Source organism: Akebia trifoliata, chromosome 8, assembly GCF_017979445.1.
Source record: "Akebia trifoliata isolate Shusen 1 chromosome 8, ASM1797944v1, whole genome shotgun sequence".
NCBI lineage: Eukaryota > Viridiplantae > Streptophyta > Magnoliopsida > Ranunculales > Lardizabalaceae > Akebia > Akebia trifoliata.
The window spans coordinates 46526908-46536728 of NC_141382.1; the positions used below are offsets into that span (position 1 = coordinate 46526908).

The 9821-nt window shown below is 35.6% G+C and overlaps 2 protein-coding genes across 2 annotated transcripts; both read left to right on the forward strand.

Annotated features, from left to right (window-relative positions):
- The first annotated feature begins 1277 nt into the window (after positions 1-1277).
- LOC147397236 (beta-glucuronosyltransferase GlcAT14B-like) lies at positions 1278-5919 on the forward strand. Its single transcript, XM_086452768.1, has 4 exons — positions 1278-2091; positions 2637-2712; positions 2813-2928; positions 5088-5919. Exons 1-4 carry the CDS (start codon positions 1482-1484, stop codon positions 5609-5611), a joined length of 1326 nt encoding a protein of 441 aa, XP_086308894.1. The 5' UTR covers positions 1278-1481; the 3' UTR covers positions 5612-5919.
- Positions 5920-6223: 304 nt separating this feature from the next.
- LOC147397237 (Putative thiol-disulfide oxidoreductase DCC) lies at positions 6224-9309 on the forward strand. Its single transcript, XM_086452771.1, has 5 exons — positions 6224-6448; positions 8326-8383; positions 8620-8727; positions 8878-8970; positions 9075-9309. The coding sequence occupies exons 1-5, from the start codon at positions 6265-6267 to the stop codon at positions 9154-9156; spliced, it is 525 nt and encodes a 174-aa protein (XP_086308897.1). The 5' UTR covers positions 6224-6264; the 3' UTR covers positions 9157-9309.
- Positions 9310-9821: the final 512 nt, after the last annotated feature.

Genomic DNA, 9821 nt, shown 5'->3' on the forward strand with positions numbered 1-9821 from the left:
ATTATTCTTCGCCTGTAAATATTAAAATTAGTGTTAACCCCTCCTTGTACACATCATGCAAAAATGAAAAACCTTAATTTTTTTTCCTTAGGAAATAAAGATTTTTTGCTGAAACTACGTAGAAACTTATTCAAAAGCTTTTAGTATTATACATTATTACAAAATAAGAGCTTTTATGCTCGATTTTACATTGTTACTTGAAAATTTCAAAATAAATTATTAATGACGAAAATTCTATGAAACCCCTAAAAGATGATCTAATTCAATGAAGAAGTCATACAGATAAAATAACCCCTAAAAAATAAATTGATTTAATAAAGAAAACAAACTTTACACCTTGATTAGATCCATTTTTTAAAAAAATTAATAGTTTAATTTAAGATATTTACGAAAACATAGTCAACTTTTGATGAATTTACAACTTTGGCCCACTAATCATTTTAATTACCAAAATGTGATCGATAACAATATCAGAGGTTATAAAGTGATTATCTCGCATGTTTCACTACTTTTAGCTAGATCACCACTATACAAACCAATGAGATTGTCATTTTGAGGAGAAATCAGCGAGTTTGTCATTTTAAACATTCGATATTGACTTATTACATTTTGGCAATTAAAATGAACAATAAGTTGGAATCGTAAATTTGTCAAATTCAGATCAGGATATGGTAATTCACCTAATTCATTTCTCAAGAAGTATGTAGAATTAATTCAAAATTCACCCCTAAAACACCACCAGTCAAGTCAACAATACTGATTTTTAATCAATTATAGACCTAATCTTGCACTCCTTGGTTTGTCATCACCAATCAACGACATGGACTTTTGGTCAAGGGTAGACCTAATATTCCATCTGTCACGGCATTACTATTTTTCCATTTATTTACCCGGTCCGACCCGGCCCATTGACATCCTACCAACCAGTACCACGAAAGGGATCCACTGCCCAACTTTAGTTGCAACGCTACCAGCATTTAATAGAAATAAATAAGGTTGACATTCTTGATTGTACAAATATAATATCAAGACACGTGGCATGCATCTAGTGTGAATTCAATAAGATACACTAATCAGGTAGTACGTGTAGTGTTCTCTCATCATGTTTCATGTGAACAAGGTTTGATGCCAACTAAAATGCGCCGAGCACTTATCCTGAGCACTCGTTCCCTCTCTAATGATGCCACCACACCACCACCACTGCAATAAAGAAAGGCTTACGTCACTCAACACCACCGTAACATGCGCCACACCTTTTCTTGTCTGACGTAATAGTGCGCATTTCCTTACCCTACGCACTCCTATGGCTATGAGACAAAAAAATCTCAAATTGCCGTACTCAGACCTCAGAGACCTCAGTTAGTTCTTCTTTTCTCTTCTCTTCTCCACTCGTTGTTACAGTGCGCATTTCGCTCTCTTACGCACCCTCTGCAATACAAGTCTCGACACTATGATTAAATTTTTTCACTTTTAATAAAATCATGAAGAGTTTGAGCTCTTCGAGTTCGATTCTCTCTCGACTCTCTCCGCTCCTTCACATGGATTCCGGAAAGCAACAAAAGAAGAAAAAATGGTTTCTGCCATTAATTCTCTCTCTCCTCTTATCTTCTCTTCTCATCATCACCTCCTTCGCCTTCAACGGTCTCTTAGTCTTACCCATCTATCGTAAACCCACTATAGATAATCGAATAAAACCAGTTTTCGTCGAATCGAAATTACGTATAACTCAAACATCTACGAACCCTATTCCTCGAATCGCTTATCTCATCTCTGGTTCAGCTGGAGATGGAGAGACTTTGAAGAGAACACTTAGAGCTCTTTATCATCCTCTGAACCAGTATGTTGTCCATTTGGATCTTGAGGCGTCTCCGGCTGAGCGATTAGATTTGGTGAATTTCGTTCGAAATGATCCCACTTTTGTTAAATTGGGTAATGTCCGGGTTATTGTTCGGGCGAATTTGGTGACTTATAGAGGACCGACTATGGTTACTAATACGCTTCATGCGGCGGCGATGTTGTTGAAGGAAGGTGGAGAGTGGGATTGGTTTATTAATCTCAGTGCTTCGGATTATCCCTTAGTGACACAAGATGGTAAAAATTCTACTCAGAAAAGTAGCTTTTTTTTGGGTGATTTTGTATATTTTTTGTGTTCAAAGAATTAGGGATTATTGTTTATACTTAGCTGTATAATTTGTTTTCTTGATGCATTCGGCTCGTGGGTTCTTTATATTTTTTTAATTAAGTATGAATTTCTAAGGATATCGAATTTTATTTTTTTTAAAAGCCCCATTTATTTGGTTTTTTTTTATTATTATATATATTCAGAATTTATAACTGGTTTTGTTTTTATTTGAGGATTTTTCTGATGCATTCAGCTTGTGAGTTCTTTATGATTTTTTTTTTTAATTAATTTTAAATTTCTAATGGATTTTTAAAGAAAAATAATTTATTTGAAGGTTAAATTTATTTTTTTCCCAGAATTTATAGCTGATCCTGTTTTTTTTACTACCCAAATTTTGGTGCTTTCTATCTTTTTTTTTTGATGATCAATGGGCATTAATTTTGCTTTATACCCATTAATCCAATTCATTTTAATCAGAGCTCTCGGTTTTTTTTTTTTTTTTTGAATGGAATAGATCTTCTTCATACCTTGTCAACGATTCCAAGGCACCTTAACTTTATCGAGCACACAAGCGACATTGGATGGAAGGAGTATGTTTCTTCCCTCTCTTTGTCTTTTACTAGAACATTTTCTTTTACTTTAATGGGGTCCGGTACTGATGTCTGAAATGTTTCTGTGGCTGATCGGTAGGTTTCAGAGAGCCAAGCCAGTGATCATGGATCCTGCACTCTACAGCTTAAAAAAATCAGACGTGTTTTGGGCTTCGGAACAAAGAAGTGTACCTACAGCATTTAAGCTGTTCACAGGTGAGTCTTCCCTGTTGTTTCATTCATTGTTTACTCTGCTTTCTTTCCAATCTCACATAAGATTTTACCTATTTTGTTCTAAAAATTTGGACCTTGAAATCTTCCAGCCGTTGTTATAATTAAGAAAACAAGAGCATGATTCACTAAAAATAATTCCCATAAGCTACATTTTATTAGAAAGAACTATTTTTGTGTGTTAAAGTTTTAGCGGAAGGACGGTAATATGTGTTTCATAGAGTACAATTCTGACTTGCATGACAAAGTAGAAATGAACCACTTTCCTAGACGGTCGAATATCTACCATTCTTGTGAAATCAACTGGATTGAGTGGTATGCAAAATTCTCAATTCTCTCAATCCCTAGCTTTTTGTGTATATATCAATCGAAGGTGTGAAGCATTTTTGCTCCACTTTAATTTTCCTTGCAACACCATCTACTTCTTTATGAGCTCTAATATGGTTGGATCTATAAGTTAGCATCTCGTTGAAACTTGAACAAACACCATACCTCTCTTCGTCCCTAAACTGCCACTTGTTTTCTTATATACGTCTCGTTCTGAGATTTTTCGTATTTCTATAATACAAGTTTCAAGTTTTTGTTCTTCTTTCAAGAGTTGCTTTTTGAGAATATATATATATATATATATATATATATATATATATATTAGATGGCTTTGTACAAGCCACTAAGCTTGTACTACATTTGATGGGTTTTCTCCTCCCAGTTATCTCTTCTTGGGAGTAACTAACCAACTACTTCCTTCTGTAAGGCTGACCCTACAATTTCTCCTACTTCAGGTCTTGGATTTCCTTTCTGCATTTGGTGGATAGGATCGGATGCTTTGTAACCAAAACACATTTCCATGAATCATTTATTAGTGACGGATATGCTACACTTTAATCGTCCCAAACAAAAGTTGCGTCTAGCCCCGATACTACGACCTCTTTTCCATCTAAAGGAGCCTCTGGTCTTTGTTTCCAATTAAGTCTATCCTTGGACATCTTCTAATAAAGAACCCTCATCTTTTGCTCAAGGTGTTGGCGTTATCTTGATGTTATATAACAACTATGCTTCTAATTTTCACTTCTTCTTTTTTCGCTTTGGGCAACCACCAAACAGTTGTTGCAATAACTAGACAATGTGCCAATCACAATTCTTTATGTGTCTATAGAAGGAAAGATCAGGACTACATGTTCAGAATCTAGTGGATCAAGACTGAACTTTGCTGAGATGCCTCAGATTGACCAGTTTCTGAGTACCACATAAGCTCTCATATAAAAACATTTAGCCAAGTTCATCAAGAAGATCCTTTTTATAATATCAGCACGTATTATCATAGACTTGGCTGATTTGGATCAATTTCTGACTTAAGTCTTGAATTCCCATCCTCAAGTTATTCCAATGCAATAAAATACATGTTCCTCTAAAAGTAGTTTTAATAAAACTAGAAACCATGAACACCCATCAATCAATGTTCCTATCTAACAATCTTAGCATAATGAAACTTCACTACCTTCTATTGTTCTGTTATAATGGGTCAATGAACATGTGACAAGTCATTCATGGGATTTACTAGCTTTAGGCTTATGGCTTCAAAACTAGTTGACGAAATAATCTGAAGAGCTTGTAATCGCTGATTCTATAAACATTGCAGAAGCTACTCAAAATATATTAAGAAACTTTAAGCAGACAATGTGAAAATCTACTTGGATTGTAAATAATTAGAAGACTTACAAACGTTTTTAGGAAAATAAATTGGAACTACTGATGAACATGAAAATCTAAGATGACCCAAAGGACCATATTCCAACATATATCATCAAATTTTGTGGTCAAAGTATAAGCTAAGAATGGATTTTATCCCCTCAAAATACTAATTAACTCTTGGCAAGGTGACTCGATCAAACCAGAGTAAGAATTGTGAATTTATCATTCACATGGACAGGTCATACTTGGAAACTGAATAACAGGTTACCGATTCACCAAGACCTTTATTCCAATAAGAAAATCATAAAACGATTAAACTGTTTAGTTAACTGCAGGTAGTAGAATTTTTTTTTTCAAGTATATTGTGTATGACTTAGTATGACACCTCTAAGATTTTAGCAAACTTTGTTTTTTGTAATTTAATCTTGGGTTACGAATGGTGGTTCTGTCAGGTTCGGCTTGGATGATGCTTACTCGTCCCTTCATCGAGTTCTGCTTATGGGGATGGGACAACCTCCCGAGAACAGTCCTCATGTACTATGCCAACTTCCTCTCCTCACCTGAGGGATACTTCCACACAGTAATTTGCAATGCTGATGAGTTCCGCAACACCACTGTAAACCATGACCTACACTTCATATCTTGGGACAACCCTCCAAAGCAACATCCGCATTTCCTTACTATGGACGACTACCAGAAGATGATTGAGAGCAACACCCCCTTTGCAAGGAAGTTCGGGTACAACGAATCAGTGCTTGACAAGATCGACTCAGAGCTTTTAGGCCGTTCTGCCGATGGGTTTGTGCCTGGTGGATGGTTTGATAATAGAGGAAACACAAACACGAACACAACTGTCCCACATTTCACCGTCGCAAATGCAACTGAGCTCAAGCCAGGGCCAGGTGCAGAAAGAATCCGACGTCTCATCATGGGTTTATTATCGCAAGATGATTTCCATGCAAAGCACTGTAGTTGAAACCTATAATCAACAAGTCTCGGGTTGTATTAATTCTGTAGCGGATCCTATATTCGATCGATTAGTGCTCACTCGTGCTAAGAGTAATACGGAAAATCCTAATTGTGTGATGGGTTAATATGACCCATCGTGGTCAAAGGTGAGGTAGGCATTAATAATAACTTGTCTGTATAATGGTAGATTAATCGCTCGACCATTGTAATCCCCTGTAATGTCCAGGGCAGCCTATAGTGTATTTCAATACCCCTGAGAAGGTAATTATTACATGTAGACACTTTCGATTCAAAGAATTCTTCAATTAAGCTTAATTCAAATCGAATGTGGTTTGTGACTGAGTTCTATCTTTGCTTAAAAATTAAATTTTTGCATCAATAAAATGGGTCGACTCGGCTGGTCATTTCCAGACTCGGTTTGTTTGATATTTCAGGTTGATAAGGTAGATAGACTGCCACGTGGCAGCTGATTTGTGAAGCAACACCAAATTCAAAAAAGGACAGGAAAGAGCTGCTTATTGCCCCCTCATAAATTACTTGCAACCCAACCACCATAGAGGAAACACCGTGAAGGGTTTTATGGTCATTTCGTAGGGTGTACAAAAATAAATAAATAAAAACTAGCGCCGTGGTTTTCTGTTGGTTCGTCACGGAATTTTCATGGCTCTCTTCGTTTCAACACCAACAGCGTGCGCACGATTACGTGTCTCACGATATGCGCAAGTTAGACGGAAATTCACACAGTACGCCGTTTTGTCCCCTCCGCAAGGAGAAGTTATTGATTGGGTGGAGGCCACTTCGAGCTTCTTCGAACAAGATTCCAGGCCTATTATGCTTTTCGACGGTAACGTACTAAAGCTCATTTTAGCATCGTTTCCTCTGCAATTTCTAACGTTATAGCAGGAATCTCGAACAAGATGCCAAGATTTTTTTTTTAAAGCTTATTGTTGATAATTAAAAGATGAACCATATTGAATTTCATTTGTATAAGCTGTTGAGTTTAGTCCCACATAGGACACAAATTGCCTTGTCTCTCTCCTTATAAGCTCCTAGGCTTCTTCACTTATTGTCAATTGATTTTTAGTTGGATCCCCAAATTTATCATGGTATTAGAGCGGGCCTTTTTTCGTTGGAATTTAGAGAGTTGAATGTGGAAAATCCTTTAATATTCAAATAGGTTAAACCATATGGTAAATCAATCTATTAACCATAGGGTAATTCAATCCCATATTTGCTTTATACTTTTTTTTACTTTATTGCTTTAAGTTTAGTTGATAATTTTGTTTTGCCTCGAGTAATTTTAGTCTCACATCGACTAGGAGAAGAATTGATTTGCAATTCTTAAATAGTTGTACTTCTAATAGCTTTAAAAGTGGATAGAAGTAGTGGGCGGGCTCACGCGCGCGCACGAGGGTCCAAGCGAAAAACTTGAGGTTCCAATTAAGATTTGGATCCACCGGTCTGAAAACCTTAATGCACGTGCACACAGAGGGGGTGCAAAATCTCAAATTTACACCTCATGCGAGTGCGTGCAAAGGCCCATTTAAAAAATTCTAGACGTTACGTTTTCAATTTAGAGTACTCTTTTGGAAACGTGGATTGTTGTATCCTGCAGAACGAACGCCTACAGACTGTGGTACCGTAGCAAAGACGAATTTCGTTTTAGGATAGTGTTTTATGTATGTCTCGACCATTTTATTTTGGTAATATTTTTCTATTACATTCAATTTGAAAATCAGAATTATTTCAAACTTCTTCTTTCTCTCTTTCCATAAGAAATCAGTGCTCAAGTAATAACATTCTCTACTCCACATCACCCAGTTCATATCTCCACGTGCTTTGGCCCAGTCCACATCGGCCTCTTGAGTTGCACCCCCAAATTTATGACAGTCCATTGACTTAAGGACTAAAATGACTAGGAGTTAGTTAACTTTCATCTTTCATGAAAAGATTGAAATTCTCTTTACTCATTGCGATATAAGTTGCATGCCTTTTTTGAGTATTTGTATGAATGATTTTAAGTTGTGTGCCATCTTTGAATAGTTCAATTTTGGCTGAGATCAGAATGAAAAATTGAATATTTTGATACGTCACCATCCATGTCATATCAGGGTCATTAGATGAGGGTAGGATCGATCAAGGTGTTTCCTTGTCATTGTCAGCCCTAGAATCATAACTTGCTCATATTATACACTCCTATCTATCAGATGGGCTGAAAGACTACACACTCACCTTAGCTTCAAGCAGACATAATTTCCCGATCATGTATCAAAATGACTATTATAATATGTTCTTAGGTTCATATTGACACACACTGTGATGGATACAACAATAACATCCATTGGACATGTTTGTAATAGCAAAAAAGGCTATTTCAAGATCAAGACACATTTTTTTGGTTCAAAACTTTCATTTTAACATCTTTTAAAAGGTTGTTATTAAATATTCTAAGGTTAGTAGGAGAGTTCTAGTCGAATTAAAAAAATTACTACTTTTTTTTACAGTTCTATTATTTTGGGTAATTTCGGGCTTGAGGTCTATAAATGATCATTTTAACAACATTCAGAAGAAATCAAAATCGAATACAATTGTAGTCTTTTCAAGTTTTCCTTCTCTTTGTGGATCCAATGTCATCGGTTGGGACATATGGATTTATTTAGATAAGTATGCGAATTCTAGTGGTCAGTTTCACTAATTGGATTTGGAAAATTACTTTGATAGGTGTTTGCAACCTATGTAATGGAGGCGTCAAGTTTGTTCGTGATAACGATCGCCAGAGGTTAGTTTCATTCTAGCTTCTCTTTGTTTCATTCTAGATCTTTTTGTTTTCGAAGGTGAACTGAGATCGAACTTGCTATCTCAATATGTATGTTCTTTTTGCATGAACCGAGCAGAACCCAATGATTTCTTATCTCTGCAGTTTGATATTTTTTATTTTTTCTTAAATACATTCCACCATCATATCTAAAAATTCCTGTTTCAGTTATATAAAATATTTTAATTATATTTTGACAGAAGAATCAGGTTTGAACCTCTCCAGAGCGACTCGGGAAAGAAACTACTGAAGAGATCTGGAAGAGCACCTGATGATATTTCCAGCGTCGTACTAGTTGCAAAAGACAGGTATCTATGGAAACAGGACTCATAGTGTTCTTGTGTTACTATTAACAAATTCATGACAAGTCTTTAATGAACATCTATAAAGATTATGTAAACTTTAATGGAAGAATTGCTGAAAACAAGATAAATTCAGATATTAGTATGGGGTTGCAGATCATATATAAAGTCAGAAGCAGTACTGAAGATCATGGAATACCTTGACTTGCCTTTTCCTCAGCTTGCATTCTTTATACAGTTCTTGCCTCTGTAAGTCACCTCATTTCTTTGGCCAATTATACATCTAAAAGTTTTATTTTTTCCAGGTTTTTTTGTTGTTGTTATAGTAAAATTTTTGTTGCGGATGGTTGCAGGTTTCTACGGGATTTTGCGTATGACAATGTAGCAAATAACCGTTACATGTTCTTTGGTCGATCGGATTCTTGTGAAATATAGACTTAATTACCATCTGTGCCTTATCCCAACTATTCTTAGTTGTGGTAAAGTTGTCTTCTTCAATGAGGTGTTAGTGTTCTTATCTTATAAGTAAAATTGGATTTGAATCTAATAATTCATATAAATTGATGGCAAGAGGATTTTGAATCTTCATAGTATAGTTGTACAATACAGTTTTTCTACACAAAATAAGGCATTGCACATATATATCAATGACTTACATTTCCAGTCTCTTTACTTCTGTTGTACGGAAATGATGAGTCTTGAAAATAAAAATACAGTTACCAGGGATATCGAACTTCGGTGCTTTTGGGCCTGTTTGGTCGTAATTAAAATTGTTTTATATATCTTGAATATGATTTTCCTTGTTCTTGTGGTGGAAACCCTTGGTCATATTAGCTTCCATGCCATTTGCTGACACTGATCCTGATGTGGGTTTATTCTGCATACTGTTTGTCTACCAGTGGTGGATCTCATTGGATCAGCATCAATGTTTGTTCTAATTTTTTTTTTCTTTTGAAATTATAATTGGAACATATACATATATGAAAATGAAAATGAAGCTCAACTAAGCATGTTTGAGACACTTAAAAGTAACTTAATGTGAAAAATGATAATGTAATTTGGACGGATTAATGTGAGAAAATTGAGATAAGTCGGGTTAC

Excerpts from the sequence above, each read along its gene's own strand:
- LOC147397236 (XM_086452768.1), top strand. The coding sequence starts at position 1,482 with ATGAAGAGTTTGAGCTCTTCGAGTTCGATTCTCTCTCGACTCTCTCCG. Across the intron at positions 2,713-2,812 it reads AGCGACATTGGATGGAAGGA|GTTTCAGAGAGCCAAGCCAG; the intron begins GTATGTTTCTTC and ends GCTGATCGGTAG. Across the intron at positions 2,929-5,087 it reads AGCATTTAAGCTGTTCACAG|GTTCGGCTTGGATGATGCTT; the intron begins GTGAGTCTTCCC and ends TGGTTCTGTCAG.
- LOC147397237 (XM_086452771.1), top strand. The coding sequence starts at position 6,265 with ATGGCTCTCTTCGTTTCAACACCAACAGCGTGCGCACGATTACGTGTC. Across the intron at positions 8,728-8,877 it reads GTACTAGTTGCAAAAGACAG|ATCATATATAAAGTCAGAAG; the intron begins GTATCTATGGAA and ends ATGGGGTTGCAG. Across the intron at positions 8,971-9,074 it reads TTTATACAGTTCTTGCCTCT|GTTTCTACGGGATTTTGCGT; the intron begins GTAAGTCACCTC and ends GGATGGTTGCAG.